At 40.5% G+C, this 20,140-nt stretch overlaps 2 protein-coding genes across 4 annotated transcripts in view; one reads left to right on the plus strand and one right to left on the minus strand.

The window, feature by feature from the left end:
* Nucleotides 1-12,594, plus strand: part of RSBN1L (round spermatid basic protein 1 like) — a 53,266-nt gene extending 40,672 nt beyond the window's left edge. For both annotated transcript variants that reach the window (XM_027639945.1, XM_027639946.1), the window contains 3 exons: nucleotides 1,187-1,354; nucleotides 7,021-7,129; nucleotides 7,218-12,594. In XM_027639945.1, the coding sequence (XP_027495746.1) occupies nucleotides 1,187-1,354; nucleotides 7,021-7,129; nucleotides 7,218-7,874 (934 nt within the window). In that variant the 3' untranslated portion in view covers nucleotides 7,875-12,594. The remainder of the gene's footprint in view (nucleotides 1-1,186; nucleotides 1,355-7,020; nucleotides 7,130-7,217) is intronic.
* Nucleotides 12,595-16,531: 3,937 nt separating this feature from the next.
* Nucleotides 16,532-20,140, minus strand: TMEM60 (transmembrane protein 60). 2 transcript variants are annotated; one of them, XM_027639951.1, is made up of 2 exons: nucleotides 20,038-20,140; nucleotides 16,532-17,191 (listed from the first exon to the last, which is right to left on the minus strand). In XM_027639951.1, the coding sequence occupies exon 2, from the start codon at nucleotides 17,147-17,149 to the stop codon at nucleotides 16,745-16,747; it is 405 nt and encodes a 134-aa protein (XP_027495752.1). In that variant the 5' UTR covers nucleotides 17,150-17,191; nucleotides 20,038-20,140; the 3' UTR covers nucleotides 16,532-16,744. The 2 variants fall into 2 exon arrangements, with proteins under 2 accessions (XP_027495752.1, XP_027495753.1); XM_027639952.1 differs by lacking the exon at nucleotides 20,038-20,140 and adding an exon at nucleotides 19,981-19,997.

Genomic DNA, 20,140 nt, shown 5'->3' on the forward strand with positions numbered 1-20,140 from the left:
ATATAAACATTTCATAGGAGGTTTTAAGAAAGACATGATCCAGTAGTTCCCAGGACAGGACCAGAGATAGTGGACACAAACTGAATTACAAGATAATCCATTTAAAATAAGAAAAAAAAAGTGTGCTGTATGGATAGTTGAACACTTGGGCAGGTTGCCTAGAGAGCTTGTGGAATCATGGTCTTGCTCAAAACTTGACTGGACAGGGCCAAGCAAATTGCTCAGTTTGAGTGGAGGAAGTTGGACTAGAGAATCTCCAGCCTTTGCTATGTTACCATTATAAACAGCTCTTGGAAAAAATGTCACACAGTGTTGGCTCCAGGTGACCAGGGAGATGGTCTTGTGTCTCTATTCTCACTCTGCAGTGTTTCCTTCACTTCTGTTAAACTCTGAAGAAATAATCCTTTGCTGTTTCTCATACCAAGTTCTTCAACATGGAACTAAATACACGTTTTCCAGCAGTTTGGTAAAAACATGAATGATTAAGAAAGACCTCAGAGACAATTGAAATCTCTGACTAATAGTCAGGCTGGCAGTTTCCTGACCATGACCTCACAGTGCCTGAGGAAAGCAGGTAGGGCAGACATGGGGTTTGGGGACGAGATTCAACCCAGACCCCAGTGTGTCAGGCAAGTGTGTGGTGATGGGGCGGGTCTGAGATCAAGCCAGGAAGTCAGTCTGCCAGGGAGGATCAGGTCCAGAGATTGCCACGTAGGTGCATCATGATGAAGCTGTCCTGAGGACAAGCTGAGAAGCAAGTCTGTGGCCCAGCACACCTCTGGCTGAGATGGAGACCAGTACTCCTGCAGCATGGCACAGACCAGGACTGAGGGTCCAAGTCTGAGCTTATATAGAGCTCTGGGGCTCTTTGTGTTTGTGCATGGGGACTGTGAGTGAGGCTGCTCAGTCATTAAGGCCTTTTAGTCCACTTTGGGACATGACACTTTGTTGTTATTAGTGTTGGTTGTGTTTTTTGTCCTTATTTTAATTTTTTTTTTTAACTGAAACAGGTGTTCTGATTCTTTGCATAGCTTGTTACATTTTTAATTTGTCTTAACAGATACTGTTTTCCTCATTTAACTCCTATGTTTTCACTGAAGGGAGAAAACCAATCCTATTGACTGTGATGGAAATAAGATGATTCAGAGAAATTTCTGTATCACTGTTACTGTTTTTTCTTACACAGAACTACCAATGAAATAAAAAACTTGCAGTACCTACCTCGAACCAGTGAACCCCGTGAAATGCTATTTGAAGACCGGACACGAGCCCATGCAGATCACATAGGACAAGGCTTTGAACGACAGACTACAGCTGCTGTGGGAGTGTTGAAGGCTGTGCACTGTGGGGAGTGGTAGGTGCTGGTTGGCTTCCTCTAGATGTTTGAAAAATGTTTGTTTGCCTGAATTTCCATTTATAGTTGGTAGAAGGAGTGCAGGATGGGTTAATCTAAGATTAGAGATTTGATGAAGACTTCGTAGATACTGGTTGGGCACTAGATATGTTTGTCCTTTGCTAGATTGCATATGACTCTGGTGTGGGGTAGAAACTAGAAAGGTACCTTGCACTGACAGTTGTGATTGAGTTGCTGTAACTGAGTTATGTTAAATGATGTAAAAACACTTCACACTTGGTTTTGCTTTAAATGGTGTATGTGGACTGACCTGAGCTGCTGCCTCAGAGGTGCACATGGAGACCTTCTGGCAGTTCTTTGTGTTGTGTGGAAATGAGCAGAATTCTTATGCTTCTGCTTCCAAGTCATGGCTGTTATAACCATAATTTTTTTAATGGTAGATCACCTAGGAAGAATCCTGTTGGAAGCTGTGCAAAATTCTTTGGTGTCTGTCCTTGGAATTCCCATATAAGATTCAGGAAATGAATGTGTCTCATTTGAAACTGCTTACATGTTGGCCAGATAAAAAGCCCATAATCATATGGGCTTCCTGGCCCAGATCTAAGAAGCATTTTTCATGATCTTCTGATCTTGCTTTGGGAGAACAACCTTAGTTTTGGATCTTACCTTTGCCTGTGTAAATGCTATAAATACCTTTTGCTCTTTGTGTGTCTAGAAATTAGAAGGGTAAATTCCCTTTTGGATGAATTTGTGTTACAGTGCAGGAGTGCATTGATGTAGAAAATAGAATAATTGCCATTGGGGAAGAACTGGATTGTTCAGGTTGTAATGTGTTTGTCTTTTGGGCTCTGAGGTTTTGCAGTTTCCTTCCTCTTCAGGTTGGTGATAGTGAGAGCCTTCAACTTCCTGCTTGCCTTGGCTGAGACACTGGGGTGAATTAAGACTAAGCAGTGGTAGCAGGGCAAGAGCTGAGATAACTGTGTAGGTCTGAGTATTTTAAATTACACTTTGCACATATGAGAGAGAGACTTTCGAAGGAAGTAAACAACCAAACAAAGCCCCACTCCCTGAACTTGGGTGTCTGTGGAGATTCATCATTGTCATGGCTGGGCTTCGCAAATGAAGATTTAGGAAAGGCTCTATCCACATTTGTTACAAGCACGCTGGTGGCTAATAAGGCCAATACGAGATAGACATATCCGATTGCAAAAGGCACAGCAGAAAGACTCCTTAGGTGGTAAATTCTGCAAGGCACCATTCTTTCTGCATTGTCTTTTCTCCTCGAGAGTGATCCTGTGTATGTTCTCAAAGGAAACAGCAACATCATAGATGGTGTGTCTCCAGGCCTCCCAGCTGGAGGCCAGAGTAGACCAGTTATGATGATCAATATGGCCGAGGCTGAGATGTTGTTTCAGGGAGTCCTTGTATCTTCTCTTCGGGGCTCCTCTCTTGCGGCAGCCGGTGGCAAGTTCACCATAGAGCAGGATCTTAGAGAGGTGGTGATCCTTCATCCTGGAGTCGTGCCCTGCTCATCGCAGCTGTGTTCTCATCAGCATGGCCTCAATACTTGTGACTGCTGCTTGTTCTAGAACAGATGTATTGGTCACATAATGTGACCAGTGGATGTTTAGGATTGTATGGAGGCAGCGTTGATGGAAGCGTTCTAGGAGACGCAGGTGGTGGCGGTAGATGACCCATGATTCGGATCCATATAAGAGAGTAGACAGCACAGTGGCTCTGTAAACACTGATCTTGGTACTTTTCTTCAACTGTTTATTATGCTATACTCTTTTATTATGCCATACTCTTTTATGGAGTTTTCTGAAAGCACCGTATGCCTTTGCTAACCTGTTATGTATCTCCTCATCAATCTTACCATCCAAGGAGATGAGGCTACCTAGGTAATTAAACTGCTGGACTGATTTGAGCTCTGATTGGCCAATGGTGATATGGGGATGATGGAAGACTTCCTGAGGTGCCGGCTGATAGAGAACTTCTGTCTTCTTTAAGCTGACTTCCAGCCCAAAGAGCTCAGCAGCATCTGCAAAGCAGGATGTTAAACTCTGCAGAGCTGCTTCTGTGTGGGCAACAAGGGCGGCATCATCAACATAAAGCAGCTCCCAGACAAGATGGTTTAAGGTCTTGGTGTGGGCCTTCAGTCGCCTTAGGTTGAAAAGGCTTCCATCAGTACGGTATCGAATGTAGATACCGTCCTGATCATCGAGGTCTGCCATGGCCCTTTGGAGCATCATGCTGAAAAAGAGTGTGAATAGGGTTGGAGCAGTACACAGCCTTGTTTCACACCACTGGTAATTAGAAAGGACTCAGAAAGTGCATTGCCATATCTGACTTGGCCGTGCTGATCCTCATGGAGTGAGATGATCATTTTAAGGAACTTGGGGGGACATCCTAAACGTTCCAAAATCTGCCATAGACCTTTTCTTCCTCACAGTATCAAAAGCCTTGGTGAGATCAACAAAGGTTACATAGAGACCTTTATTCTGTTCCCTACACTTCTCTGTGGAGAATCTCTGTGGCGATTAATAAGAATTTAAATTGATAGTAATTCTTCCCATTCTCATCCTATAACTTCATAACATAGTTGAAAGTACTTCAGTTTGGGGAACATAAAAGAAATATCAGCATTTGATTTCAGCATAAGGACTGAAAAGATATCTTTTAATGCAGAATAAAAAATTTGGGACTGATGTCTGGAGAGGAGGAAAATATACAGCACAAGCAACACAATAAAAATTATGTATTTCAAGCTTGATTTGGCCTAAATGATAATTTCTCCTTTCCCTTTCCACTTCTCTATAATTTTGAAAAGCCACTTCAGTGTACTTACATGATGAGACCTAATCAAGGCTTATGATGATGAAGCGTCATTGATTAATGTAACACATTAAAATAATTTCAGATATTAGTTTTACCATAATTTGCAATCTGTGAGTAGATTTATTTTAAAGGAAACAACATGAGTGGAAGTTTTAAGAAATCTGGCTTGTTTGGTTTTTTTGGTTGCTTGCTTTTTTTAAAATCTGTTTGAATGGTTCATTGAACCTGAAAAGCTGGAGATATTCTGGGGTGATTAAGGCACTATGGCAGTAAAAATGCACATGTTCTAATGATAATGATTAGATATCTAATGATATCTAAAATTCATGTTTTCTGTGAGGAGAAAATAAAGCAATTCCTGGATTGGCTGAACTGAGTTGATTGTTCGTATTTAGTATGAAAATGGATTGAGTGTGCCAAAAAAGCTTTATAATCAAGAAGTTGCTGTAGATTTAAAGAAAGTAGAATTTATTTAGTAATTGATAGGCACAAATGTTGGTGTTAGGTGGGATAATTGGTTTGTTCAGAACAGGCAGGAACAGAACTGTTGAAAGGCAAAAAGCAGGTTTTAGGGTTAGAGGACATGATTGGAAATTAAACATAAATTATTTTTTTCTTATTCAAAATACTTTCTTTTCCCAAATATGACAGGCTCTTGATTTGAGATACTTTGTAAAATTACTGGATTATGATATTTTTTTAACTAATACTCTAATAGGGGCTTAAATGGGTTTTTCTGAAGCCATCTTACAGTTCTGTTTTGATTTAATGCCTTTTTGGATGTTAACTGAAGTACTGTGGTACTGTTTTGCTTGGGGGTACGCTCTAAATTTAAGGTTCTACAAAAATATCTCAAAGTTGTGCTAATGATAAAATCTACAAATGCAGAATTTAAAATTATCTGACTGTTTTTTTTCTCAGTTGTTTGGAAAAGGAATGTTGTGCTTTGTGATATAGAATTGCAGCAGTTGGTGATGCATCCTGCTGGAGACATATAGGGACTGTGAATAGGAATGGTAATACATAAACCAGAATGTACTGGGAAAAAGACATTGTTTTGGATTTAAGTTCTCTTAGGACGTGAAATATTCTTTCAATCTATTTTAATTCTTAACTTCATTTACAAATAGTGGTAACTTCAAATGCAAATTAATATTTGTTACAAACAAACACATCTACATTATAAAAGGTCGATTAATGTAGCTAATATTTTTAATGCCACTGATTAGAAATGTTTCTGAAGCTTTTTGCTTTCAATGCTTTAATCCTCTTCAGGGGTATATAGATCAAAATGTAGAGAACTACTTTAATCTTTGTAAAATAATGTGGTCTGAAAAGTCTCCCTAGCATACTTGGGGATTTTTTTTTCTCCTGAAAATAGCCTCAGACTGGTTATTTTTTGCTTTATTGAGGTCATGACCTAAATAAAATAAACACTTCTCTGAAGTTTAAAAAGCCCAAGTGAACTGTACATCATTGCCTGCTTCCTGGAACGGTAATAACGTGACACATATATTTATATAAAAATAAATTATCATCTTGTTTTTAAAAAAAGTGCATTTGCACATCCATTAAATAGACTCCGAAATGTATCAAACAGTTTTGCTGCATCAGCTCCTCCCCTGGGCCCCTGTAAGTCTGATTTGTGTCCCGTTTGTGGAGGGGCAGGAGTGGGGCGAGGGATGTACCCAGGGATGTCAGGAGCTGTCCTGGCCCTGCAGGTGGGGGAGGCAGGAGGACAGCAGTGGATCATGGTTCTGATCCCTGGTTCCAGTCCGTGGTTCTGAGGGGCAGCACCCGTGTGTGCAGCCTGTGCCAGCTGTGGGCTGAGGTGCTGCACTCCTGTCAGCCCCAGGAGGACTCTGCGGAGGAGGAAGGAAGGAAATCATCAACCAGGTTCTTTCTGGCTGAGAAATTGCACTTGCAAAACCACTCCAGAGTGAGCTTTATCCTGTATAAATGAAATCTTCCTATCACCACATTTCAAAAAAAAAAAAAAAATCCTTTTAAAAATCAAACACTCCTCACAAACACACAGAGATTAGTTTTATGTGTTTCCAGTGAGGAACAGAGTTTGGCCTTTAGATCAGAAAGGGATAAAGATTGTAGCTGCTTTTGCCTTTTGTTGGCTAATTCTAGAAAGTGACTCCAGAAGAATTATACAGTGTGCATTTCTTTGGGAGAGACATTTTGGGACAAGAGATGATTTCTCCTAGCAGTTTGAATACGAAGACAAAGCCCAATTCCTGTAACTCTCTAGTGACCACAAATAGGGATGTATTTTTAAGGGTTGTTTTGTGAAGGATGCCAGTATTGGCTGATTACTGGCATTGTGGCAGCTTAATGTAGAATCAGCTCTTACTCCGAACTCTGAGCAAGGTGTTTGAGGCTGAGATCCTGAGCAGTGGTTGCCATAGTGCCCACAGTCAGACTGCTGTGTGCTCTGAGGTACCTGATGGGAGTATCATGTTGGAGTGTTGACAGAGTAAGCCCAGCGTATCTGGGACATCTGTGTGTTGGCATCAGGGCAGACAAGAGGTCAGTTAAAAATAGAAATGAAAAATTGTGTGTTTTGTTGACCTTTTATGGCTGCTTTTACTGCCACTTATAAAGAAATTGTGGTTAATTTGTTTAACCAGTTCAATGATAAAGTGTTTTAGAATTAACCATTTTGGTCAACCTTTTTTTCTTAAGAATCTAGGTTATGCTAGAATTGTTTTTTTTTTTTAATTTAAATAATTTGCTTTATCCTTGCTTGCAGATTTCTTGTTATCCTATGTGGCATGTTCATTTCAGCTACTGACTGTGCACTTCTTGCTCTTCTGTAGGTCTGAGCAGCCTCGTATAACCAAAGATGTAATTTGTTTTCATGCTGAGGACTTCTTGGAGGTAGTTCAGCGAATGCAGTTAGATTTGCATGAGCCTCCACTCTCACAGGTAAGCATGCTAAGAACTGATGATCAGTGTCCTCTGAGTACTAAGTCAGAGTTTTCACCTTTTTTCCCCCCACACTTTTTCCTTGCAGTGTGTCCAGTGGGTTGATGATGCAAAACTTAATCAGCTGCGAAGGGAAGGCATCCGATATGCCAGAATCCAGTTATTCGATAATGACATTTATTTTATCCCAAGGAATGTTGTGCACCAGTTCAAAACAGTCTCAGCTGTGTGCAGTTTGGCTTGGCACATCCGGCTCAAGCTCTACCATTCAGAGGAAGAACTCTCTCAAAACATGAGTACTGTCGAAGCAGAGACCTCTGCAGACCCCAAGTCTTCGGTTGCTGGACTTCAGACTGACAAGAGAGTTTGTACCATGGGCAAAGATACCTCCGAAGACACCAAACTCTCAGATGCTCTGCAGACCAAGTACCTGCAGCAGGAATTTATGCCGATAAAACACGAACCTCTTGCATCTCACCAGATAAAAGAAGAGCCCATGAATGTCGATCTTGCTGAAAAGACCGTGGCCCCTAATGACGTCGGGGGACAGAATGTTCAGTCTAGGCTGGATCACGTTGAGTTGACATCATTAAAGTTGGAAATGGATTCTAAATTTGAACCTGGCAACAAGGACTTGCAAGGCAAGTTGTGCTCTGGAGGTCACGTACATCCAGATGATACAAGACAACATAGTTCATCATATCCAAAACTGCATGGACAAAGAGAGGATGATTTTTTGTGCTAAATTTGTATATATGGTTTTAAATTCCTTTTTAAACTTAATGATGTAATAATGTAAAGATCATAAATTGTGAGGCAAGCTTGTGACTTGCCTTCGCATCTGTTACAGAAAATAGTTATGTAGCTTTGTAACATTCCTCAGTGCCTGTCCATAACTGTGAAGTATCAAAGCACTTAGGGCCAGATGCACTGTAAACACTGCAGGTTTAACATAAAGAAGTCTTTAAATAATTTTGAGTTGTAGGTTTTAGAGTAGAGCTGACATTTAACATATATATTTTTTGTAAGATGAGCCAGAATTCTTTTTGACAATTCCAGGCTTTTCCATAGAGCTTATTTATACCAATTTTTTCATTTTAAATGTGTCAGCACTGTAGTGTAAATATCTTTTTTAAAAATCTTTTTAGTGTGATTTATACTGAAATGTGAGCCGCTTAATAAAGGTTCATAATAACAGATTGGTTTTATTTTTGGGTCTGCAAAAAATAATTCAGTTAAACTGCCTCTCTTAAGTGGTTGTGTTTCTACCTGCACTAATGCATAGGATGCCCTTACACCTTGTGGGTGAGGAGCTGTAGCAAACTGAGGTAGAGCTGAGGCATCTTTGTAAATGCAGATTAGTCAGAATGCAGAATCAGTCATCCCTTCATAGGACTCCTTACAGGTGCTCGTTCAAGGCACTCCCCAAACTCCTGCTGTCAGATATGAATTGGAACAAACTGCCCTCCTTGTTGTGGGGGCACCTGGTGGCCTCCAGGAGCGCTGCCAGTACCCACCTGCACCTCTCCAGAGGAGCTGGTGCAAGGCAGCCATCTCCCTTCTGTGCCTGCCTCTTCATCGTGCTCAAGGCACAGTTAAGACAGTTCCATTTCACATGGAAAAAAACCCTGGCAAAACAAACCAAAAAAGCAACCATCCCCTCAAATCAGTAATCTGACTAAAGTTAAAACACATAATATTTAAATAGTTACTTATCAAACTACAAAGGCCTCAACTTTAGCAGTGACCTGTGATTCACAGAGACATATCTGGATTTGAATTGCTCCCTGTGCTGATAGTGCCAGGCAATAAGGATACTTGCCAATGTGTATAGTAGGAAGGTTCCTCATGAGTCACAGTTTGGAAGCAGGAGGTGTTCCATTAACAAAATAACAGCGGTGTCCAAGTTAAGTGTTCTCCTGCCCCACCTGTGGAACACTTGGATTCTCTTAGGCTGTGTTCTGAGGGAAGAGGATTTTGAGGCTAGCTAGCATCTGATGTGGTAATGGCAAAACTCTGTCACTTAACTTATTTATTCTCTGTGTAATGTATTCCTGTGTAGTTCAAACACAGCTGAATGATGTGTCTTTTTCAGATAGCTTCACATAGCAGTAAACTTCCCTGAGCATGTCCTTCAGCTAAGTATGTAAAACTTAAGATCCAAGGCCTGTTATTTTCAAAGCCCTCTGTATCTGATTTTTGTTTGGATTTTTCTGTAGAACTTTCTGGAAGTTGTACATCCTTATGTACCCAATTTATAACCTTCAGTGCACTTGATGATCACTTGGCTTGATTTGTAGCAATAGAACAACATGATTTTCAGGTGATGTCTAATTCAACTACCTGAGATCCTTCTGTTGCAAATGTTTTTTGCTTATGGATTGTTAAAATTTAAAATGTACTCACACCTGGCACTAAAATCAGCTATTTAATGGATGAGTGCCCTGATTTGTTTAATCTAAAATAGGTCTGTCAAGGAATTACTAATTAAATCAATATTTGAATTGCTAAACATTACTCCTACATAGCCATAATTACATATTAGAGAAGCAATAGAAACGTGAGTCTCTTGGATGTGGCTAAAACATCCTCAAGTCTTACTGCTGTTTTCTTTGATGCTGGCTAAGAGATTACTACCAGTTTTGCAGCCTCAGGGATCTTGCTTTCCCCTCACCCCATGAGCAGATTCATGTGTGACATGGTAAATCATTACTCTGGCAGACTCTGATTTGAAAAAATTGGTTCATGTAAGAATTTGAGCCTTCCTGATAGTAGGAATGTGGTCTCAGCTCCCTTTGTGTTTTCTGGATTATCTGGAACCTTCCACCCATAATCTCTTTGGCTGTATGAACATCCGTACACAATTACGTAGCCTTCCATTCCAGTTCTCTGTGCTGGCCGTGGGAGAACAGTGACAGAGCAGAGCTGCAGGTTATAGTTTGCACCAAGTGTGAAGCTCTCCAGGGGGATTAGCCAAAGACTCCAGCTTTAGCAAAACCAGCCTTGCCAGATACTGCTTTTTAGAATAAAATACAGACAAAACAACCCCCCAAGACTATTCAGTTGACTTAAAATAGAAATGTTACCAGTGTGCTGGTGATGAATGTGCTGACCATTCCTGCTGGTTCAAGTAATGTTTTGTAACCTCTCAGATTTTAGTGAAGTGTGTACACCCCCTGGGACAGCTGATAACTTTCTGCAGCATAGGCCCTGTCCAGACTGAAATAATAAATTTGTGAAAATGGTTTAGCAAATATGACTTTACACTTAAGAGTAGAACTTTGTTTCCTTTTGAAGACCTGCTCAGTGGTCTTGGCAGACGTGGCCTCAGACTTATGTTCAGGTACCTCTTGGTTCTGAGATTTTACTTTTAAACTCACATCTTCAAAACACTTTTTTTATCACTTTCAGAATTTTAAGAGATTCAGAAAAGTGGCAGTTTTTTTGTGATTTTTATGCTTTCTTTCATTTTTTTGAGACAGCCTAGATTCTCACTTCTGTCAGAATTCCTTGCAGACAGAGTATAAACCATGCTGGGATTACCAATGCCTATGAGACCTCCCTTTGCATTCACAGGTGTCAGCTTTTAAAAGAAAAAACAGAAGTATTGTCCTCTCCCTGTGGTGTGTCCATTTTGATGGGTTTGTTCTTTGAGGTGGGAGTAGTCCTGAAAATTTCACCTCCCAAATTCATTAGTCTGACAAAGGTCTTGCTTTGATTTCAAGTGGTCCTGTGCTACAACCTTTATACCTGTTGCATATAACTTCATCTTCAGACTTTTGCTTCAGCAATAAATCTTTCATGCCTTTTGGTGTACTGAAATTAGTCCTTGCTTGTTGATTTTGCCCCTTCTCTGGCTTTTGGCGATGCATAAATCTTTGTTATTTAGGCTGAGATCTCCAGTTTTAGTTGTCTCTCTTGGCCCTTGTTCTTGTGCAGATTGGAGAGATCTGCCCAAGGCCTGTGCACTTGCAGTGGCATCCCAGTTAATGACATGATGTGCAGAAATTTAGATGTTTTCCTAGATCCTTGTACATATTTTTGGGTAGCAAAGAACTGCATTGTTATGGTTGCTACCAAGAGCTTTCAAGGGGGTAGCTGCCACTTCTTTTTTTTCTTTGTATTACTGAATCTTTTACATTTCACTGGCAACTGACTTCGTGTGTTACATTCAAGTGTTACTCAGTGTTGTGTCACCCCCAGCCCTCCAAATGCCTGCAAATTGACTCTGAAAGAACATTCTCATTACAGGTACTGCTGGCATGCAGATTTTCCCTTCCTTGTTACTTTAGTGAATATTTCAATACTACCTTAACTGAAATATTAATTCTATCTAGTATTAGAAATAAAGTATTATTTCAGAGGGTGATGATTTAATTACTCATCTGTGAAAGAATTCCTTGGTGATAAATAAAGTTGATTTTTATGCAGATATACATGTGCACAGTAAAAAAGTTGGAATTGCAAATTATGTAGGAAATGGAAATTTGAAGTAGTAGAATGCTGTGAAACAGATTCGAAACATTACAAATTTGGAAAAATGAGTAAGTCTTCCAAGAAACACAGGACTGGTATTCATAGATCAAAACTACTACTTTCTGAGATCTGCATGTGAATGAGGATGCTGAATTGACTGAAATAAATCCATGATTTTTTTCCTTGCTCATGGGCAAAATAAACTGTTGTGAGAGTAGACTACCACGTGACCCTGCTAGGCTGAAAACTGTACTCATTCTGATCAAGAGATCAAAGAACTCTCAACTCTCTTGTTCTAAAGTTCAAGCTTCTCAAGTGTCATTTTACTTATTTCCTTCTAGTGGTCAGGTATGTAGAGAGCCTTGTCTTTAGTCAGCCCAGCGCCTGTACCTTACCCTGGATGTATCCAAGCTAGAAATGGAAAGGACAAATTTTCACTGCTCTCTGCTTTGCTGTGAATGACTGTCGAGAATGTTTTCTTTGGTTATGAGTCACTGTATTCAGCTGATACTTTATTACTTTCTTAAACAGATGAAATGCACTTTAAAACTGTATAATAGAAGATACTGATATTTTGTGCAGATCCCACTGAATTTGCAGCATATGTGGGAAAATTTGGGGAACTGATTCCCATCAGTCACTCATTTCATTTTTCTTAGAAATGCAAATTATTTTGTGTTCTGTTCAGAAGCAGTGATTAACTTCACAATATCTAGGCTGCTGTTTCTGTTAGAATCATCAGGGATACTGACTTTGCAAATTTAGTGTATTATATTCTAACCACTGTTTTTCTCTGTGCTTTGATGCTGATATTATCTCTGCTTTGGAGCCGTGCTGTACTTGAGTGCCAGCTAAACACTGATCTTCTCTTGTTCTGGTCATGCTGATAGATGAGCCTACTGATGGGGGCGTTAGTCCTAAATAGTCCTTTAATATTTGATGTACAGTTATCTGATACAAACATTGATTAAAACAGCAGTTTAAACTTCTATTTTTATCAAGTTTGGTTTTTCAGTAGCTATTTTGATACCGTGTTTTCTTTTACCATTTAATTTGCTGCCCACCAGAATGATGGTGCCTTGTTGGGTAGAGCTCAGGCCTGTGCTTTTTATGGAAGTCATTTAATCTGGTTGAGACAAAATGGAGCTGAGAAGGTTATTCCCTGTGTGTCTCAAGATGAAAATCTTGAGAATTAGATCTGTGTGTGGGAGACTAATGTAACATAAGTCAAGACTGCTAAAGCTTTATCCTAAGCACACAATGACAACACTCAGGTAGTTGCCCTTTTGACTGATGCAGCTGGGAAAAAAAAACACAGTTGAGACTAAAAAACATCTTTTAGCAGTGGTTTCTTTATGAAATTCAGAAGGAACACTGAGATAAAAACTAACTCAGGTGAATTAAGCTCACATTTTCCTTTCTTCTCTGTTTCTTGCTCTTAAGCTGTTGTTCTGCACTGTATGGAGACCTTTCTTATATTTGCCTGCTCGGGATGTTGGTTTTGTTAGGAAAGGCAGATTGAAGGCAATGGCGTTACTGAGTTGCAGATTTTCATAGTCTTTATCCAACTTCAGCACAAATACAAGGAGAAAATGTAGTATTTATACTGAACAGTAGTAGTGATCCAGCTGCAGAGATTCCTTAAATTGCCTTATTTCTCAAAGCCTGATGTTTTTCAGCAGCAAGGTCTGTTCTGGTCTAAAAGGCTCATATAGGAGATGAACTCCATCCAAACCCTGAAACAATAAAGGTACAGTGAAAAGGTACAAACACTCTTTTTCCAACTCAGCATAGTTATTTTTACTTCAATCTTATTTAAAAGTGATGTGTTACATGATAGTACTATGTTTTCTGTGCTAGTAAATTCAAACAACTTATTTCTGAGGATGCAGTTGTTCAGGAGCTTTATTACTGAAAAGTCATGTTATTTGTTCCCAAAATAATATTGATGTTAAGATAGGAAACACCTGACGTTAAAATTCTGAGTTTCTGGGCGTCTCATAATTTTAACTTTCAGTTTCACTTTGTGTCACCCAACTTTTAAACTGGGCAAATGTGAAAATTTCCATGAGGTTACACAAACATTTTGCTTCTGTGCTAGACACAGATATGTCAGAAGATAGTACTGATAACACATATTTTAAATTGGTTGTGTCCCTCAGTCCTGTGCCCACTTACTCTGATATTGTCCTTCATGCCTAGCAGAGCATTTTGTGTGTGTGTACACACGTTCTTAGAGCATTCAGGTTAAACTTTGTTATACAAGGGGATGTTTATGTCACATAACTGCATTTTGCCAGTATAAAATGAACAGAAAACTGGATACTGTCCTAAATGGTGACAAATCAAGAAAAGCAGTATGAATTGGTAATTGAAAATAATAGTTTCATGGCCTTTCACACATGCACATTGAGTATTTAATCAGATAAGAATAGATACTTGCCTGCAATGGATGCTGAAGTGTTCAAACTTCTGTAAGTGATTGGAAGAGAAATAATGTGGAATATACCTCTTCATATACAATACATATTATCAGTACAGATAAATACTTCTATTTCATTTCAGCAAGCTTTCGAATTCCAGTTTAAAACAAAGCTGCTGAAGGCCAAGTTCTGTGCCCCCCATCAGCTGCCACAGGGAGCTTAGACGTCCTTGTGCTCCTTCCTCACAAAGCGGTGTGAGCCATCTCGGCATCAGCCTCTCCTGTTCCCTGCAAACTCCAGCAAATCAGCTTTTCACTTGTTTTGTCCTGTTAATTTAATTGAAGATCAGTTTGGTAAATTTAGGAAAATGTGTGAGCAGCACTGGTTCGACTCCCAAGCTGTGACCAGTGCCTTTGAGAACGGTAATAAACAGGTGTAATTAGTTCCCATAGCAGCTTCTGGAAAGGTTACTGTGGGCTGCAGTATACTTTGTATCATAAATCCTTTTGAATGAAGTTCTGATGTCACAGAGAAGCAACACTGTGTACAAAAAGTGGCGCAGTTCAGTTCAGTTACATGTGATAAAAAAAAATCAAAAGGGATATTCCTCTTGTCCAAGTATACCTGTAAGGACAAGGAACTTGGAAAGTCGAGCACTTCCAGCTCTATGTGACTTCTCCATGATACCAGCAAGAAACATCTGCTTCAGCTTTCAAAATCTCTCACTTATTTCAAGGTTTGTAAACCTTAAAAAAAAAAAAAAAAAGGCAAACCCACAACCAAAACTGAACTTGTTGCTCTTTTCCTATTGAATTAGAGGCAGGAATTAAAAGGAGATTTGTAATAACTGTGTGTGTTTCTAGTTAATTAGAGATGCCAAACTTTCAGATAATTGTTACATCTGAGGAAGAGAAGGGGTTTATTAAGGGGGCAGAGTCATCATTCATGGCCCATCTTGCTAATAATACACCAAGTTCTAATGAGGCCAGTTCTTATTCTTCCATCATTTAAGTTATAACAATCAGTTCCCATCCCCGGCTCGGCTGAGGGAAGCTGCTCTGCGCTTCTGAGCAGTGTGGGGGTGTTTGACATCCTGTGAACAGGGCTTTTTGGATTGTTATTCTATGAGAATCATCGGATGGGGAAGGACTGTGAGCACTCAGTTTTATGCTTGGTCCCATACCATACCCAAGGTAAGTGTGTGTGTTGCCTGGTGCTCATCACCCAGGGCTGGGTCCATGGGTTTGTGTTATTTTTTAATTTGCTTACAATAAAGGGGTTATAAATATTTTGCACTTTTTTGACAATGGCTGTGGTTTAGATTTCTTTTGTCTTTGTCCCTTCTTTGTTTCCCCTTTGGCAAGGTCAACCATGCTGAGGCAAAGATGACTTAAATTCTTTCTAAAGATCATTTGTTACCTGATGTTTTCAATTGAGATCCATTGCCTTAGAGTGGAACATGTTTTTTTCTTGGACACTGCTGAAAGAGCTTTATCTGCCAGTATGGTTCCCCTGTATTTTTACCCATGTCTGTGTGATTAAACAGCAAGAGTAAATCCAAACACTTTAAGAAGGATTTTTTTCCACAGAGAAGTACATTGAGTGTCCATAATTAAAATTTTATCAGTGAGACACTTTGATCTCGTCATGTCCTGTTACCCTAGACTGTTTTTCCTGGGCTCTTTTCATTCACTTGACATTCTTTTGTCTCTAGGAACTGTAAATGGATCAGTACCTTCAGTGTGCATGTTAATAATGTCCTAGACAACTGCTACATTTGAATTTGGTGTTACTGTAGCGCCTGGAAGAGCACTTTAGTCCACAAAATATGCTCATAGTTCCAGTTCTTCCCCCTTGTTCATTTTTTACCCTGAACAGTTTATTTACTCACATCTGAGTTTGCCATTGCTCCATAAAGCCAAGGGTTCACCCCCAAAGATTTCCTATCCTCAGGCATTGAAAACTGTCTTGTTCAAGTACCACTTTGGGCAGGTACAAATGCAGCACTGAACTCACCCTGTGGCTCCAGTCTCTTGCAGCACTGGGAATTTCTCACTTGGAAAGGAATCACCATTGTCTCCCTCTTTTCTGGATCTTAGGACTGCTTGCACAGTTCAGCTACTGACCTTTTTCCCTAGGGTTAACATACTGGTTATTGGCTGTTTCCGTAGCTTAGGAAATAGTGCTTATTTTTAGACTGGCAGTGGAGTCTCACTGTCAAAAGTAAAACCAAACTGAGTCACTTTATTGCTTTTTTGCTCTAATTTGGCAGCTGTCAACTGTTACTGATTGTTAAAGCAAATTATGCTCCTTATGGAAATTACTGTTACCTGGTTATTTCTTGACTTACAGCATTAGTAGCAGAAAATGTTAGTCCTCTGTCCAAGGATTACTCAATGTGCTGAACACTCTGGGTACAACATTTGTGGTTCCTTTGAGAAGATCTTCTACCTGCTTGTATCTTATTCCATGTAACAAATAATAGTAATCATACTAGAACAGCTTATGTTGAACAAATACTTTTATTTACAAGAGCATATGTGATAGTTTTAAAATAAAAAAATGGAACAAGTCTACTTCCAGTCTTCAGCCTGCTTTAGATAAAGTCTCCAGCTTGACTCATTTCTTATTTGGCTTTCTAGATCAAATTCATGGCAAAATGGTAATACTCTGGTAATTTGGTGCCAATCATTGGGCTGAAAACCACGTGCAGTGCTCAGTCTCTTCGTACATAGAAGATATTGTATCCCAGTTCCACCATCCCGCCAATAAGCAGGGCCCACAGTGGGATGAACACGTAGGCCAGTTTCATGGTGGTGAATCGCTGCAGCTTGGCGCAGAGGGCGAGGCAGAAGGCCAATTTCAGGAGCATTGCAATGAGGTACCAGGCTTTCTTCTTCATGTTCTGGGAGCCGTTCCGAGGGTCAAAGCCAGACTTGCACCGTCCAGCCATTTTTACAATTAACATAACTAGGAGAATTGTATCGAATATCCACACTGGAATGAAAATGAGGAACCAGTTCCATGGTGCTTTCTCATCCAACTTCAGCACCAGCATGATGAGGAAGAGTAACGTAAAAAGCCATGTCAGCAGTACTCTTTGGGCCAGGGACATTCTCATTTAAACAGCTGTGAGAGGAAGGCCTTCACTGTCAGCAACAACCTGGCAAAACAAAAGGGAGGAGGGAAGGCATCAAAAGATGGCACTGCATCACCATTAGGCATATTCCTTAAAGGAGAGCAATTTCTGGTTCTTGCTTTCCCTGCCTCCCAACCTCACCCACACACTGTTTCCTGGCACTTCTTTGGTAACTACCATGCTCAGCTAAACACTGTTTGCTCCAGTCCCCCCTTCCCTTTAAGAGCCTTAAGTCAGACATGTAGCTGCCTTAATCTAAATTTGGTCTGTGAAACAAACTGTGCCTTAATCCTAAACTAGCTGTCAGACTCATTTAGGGATTTTTGAATGCTAAGAATATGTTTAGATCCATCTTCCACCAGTACTGAGGCACTCACAGCTAACGCTTGAAAACAAACACAACAAAATAACCACAGTAAAATGTAAACCAACTAAAGGGCAGAAGTAACAACCCCTCTGAGAGATCTAGATTTCATGCTACACAGATGAATAACTAATATATACCAGTGAAATGGTGCTGAAATAGGTTTCTTAATTATTTTAAAAATTAGTTTAGAAATTTAATAATTCCCTTTACAACACTGACATCCTTTCACCTGAAATAAGAAGATGAGCTTTGATTTGTTCCTGATTACAAAAATATTTGAAACACCAAAAGTGAGATGTCGTGTCCTGAAGCATCTAATCCTCAGCACCAGATGCTGAGGGAAGGACAAGAGCTGCTTCCCCTCTGTCCCCCAGTGCCCCTGCCCACAAGCTGCTGCACCTTCCTCTGTGTTATTACCAACCCTCACAACATCACCTGGTAAGCCTGTTAAGCTCACCCAACAAGCAGAAATCTACTGCCACCTTTTTAACTGGGTTAGTTTTTTGCCAGATTAGGAAGCTGAACAAATTTTGTGCTCACATAAGCTTTGGAACCGGTAGGAGGGAAGTAAAAGTTGCTGTTTCAGCTGGTGAGGAGGTGACTTGCTGCCTGGGAGCGAGGGGATAACCATGTTGGACACCACTAAAATTATCCTACAATTTACATCTGTGTTTTCTGATACACAGTTCAACAGATCTACTATTTTGTTCAGTCTGGGTCTGAAGTTTGAATGGATTTGATTTACAGGATAGCAGTAGGATTTCTGGAAAAGATCTGATTTTGCCTAAAATTGGAGTTGCTGTGAGTGCATCCCCATTTTGTGTTGGGGCTGACACTTGTGTGACCCAAGGCAGGCCAGTTCCTTCAGCTGAACTAGCCAGAAATAAAAGGGTCTAAAATAGGATTTTTAATTTGCTTTTCACAGTCTCAGTTCTGCTCAGAACACTAAAAGGTCTCATGAAAGCCAGTTACTGGCAGGGTGGAACCAAGACCCCCACCCTCCCCTTCCTTAGGGAAGAGGTGAAGCTCAGCAGTGGCACTGAAGAGTCAATTGCTAAGGGGACAAAAAAATCAGAGGAAGTTTAGATAGCCTTGTTCTGCTCGTCACAGAAACAAACCCAAACCAGTTGGCAGGTGCAGAAGATTACAGAACAATTACTATGTCCTGCCTGAAGCTTTTCCAGTATTTTGAAAACACTTCCAGTATTCTCAAGTACAAGTCTGTGGCTGAAGTGAAGAGTCATGATCTGAAATGAAGTTTCAACATTCATGAGAATGTTTTTTGAAAACCAGTTCTAGAAATCAATGCTACAAACAGTGCAAGAAGGAGGCTCTCTCGACAGCAAAGTGGAGAAAGCAGAAACCAAAGAAACAGACTGGAAACTTGGGCCTGAAAGGAAAAAAGAAATTCAACACTGTTAGAGGTATCAGGTTATCAGATACTCAGAGAAGGTGCTATCACCTGTCTCTGGAGGAAATGGGAAGCTACTGAAGATGTATTACATGGGGCTACTCGATTTTAAGGTTGCTCACTTGAAAATGTTTTCAGTTTCACGAGTGTTCAGGACCACTTTGTAAAAAGCAGAGGCAGAAAACTCAGCATGGGACGTTCTGCTGCCTTTCTCTGACTTATATGTTACTGTAAGATTAGTCAGGACTGCAAAACCTGTCAATTTTAGAGGCTTTTTTGGATGAAAACTCAAGAAAATCCAAGTGTACTTTTGAGAGATCTTAAAGTCCAAGTAAAAAAAAATACCAAATTTTGAAGACTGACAGCTGGGTGTGCAGCTGACAATATAATGGAGAGTTTGATTACATGAAGCATCTTGTAGTGGAGGATATGATGGGCAGACTCTTTACGGGAGCCCAGCTATCCCAACACCACAGGCAGCACTTGGAAAATTTAGATGCAGCTGTGGTACAGGTTTGACCTGGCTCTTCTGTGAGAACTGGGGATGTCAAAGGCAGAGAGTGACAATAAAAAGGCTCTTGACACCTTACAGGACCCACATAATTAGGAAGTGAGAATTCTCAGTGATGAGAAACATCAAGGAGCATCACTGACCTTGGTAGGACGATCTGCATAATCAAGATGTTATGAGAGCTAATTCTGTCCTATTTAGAAGGAAAAAATTAAGCGGAGGGAAACTTACACATGACATTCAGTGCAGTGGTAATGATAACACAGATCTATACATTTAGATTTAAACCTTGAACATCGCCTAAAAAAGTCCTGAAATTTACATTATGCTGAAACCAAGTTAAAGAGAACTCCAACTCGATTAGATAGTATTTTGAACCTATTCAGTAGGTACGAGTAATTTAACACCTAGGAAGAAATACCGCGGTAGGCCCGGTTTAAAATCCCGTTTAAGCACAGCTTTGCTATTCACAACCTCGGCCCCTCCCTCGGCCGGGCGGCCTTGTCCCGCCAGGCCCCGCTCACCCGGCCATGCCGGAGGCTCCCTGAGATGGAAGCTCCCCCCGGCCCCCCGTCACCTACCGCACCGCAGGTCCCGGCGCAGCCCCCGGTCGGCGGGGCCCGCGCTCGGCTGAGGGGGCTGAGGGGCGGCCGGGCCCTCCCCGCCCGCTGCGCCTCAGGGCCC

Source organism: Corapipo altera, unplaced genomic scaffold (genome assembly GCF_003945725.1).
Source record: "Corapipo altera isolate COAL_440 unplaced genomic scaffold, ASM394572v1 1b, whole genome shotgun sequence".
Lineage (NCBI taxonomy): Eukaryota > Metazoa > Chordata > Aves > Passeriformes > Pipridae > Corapipo > Corapipo altera.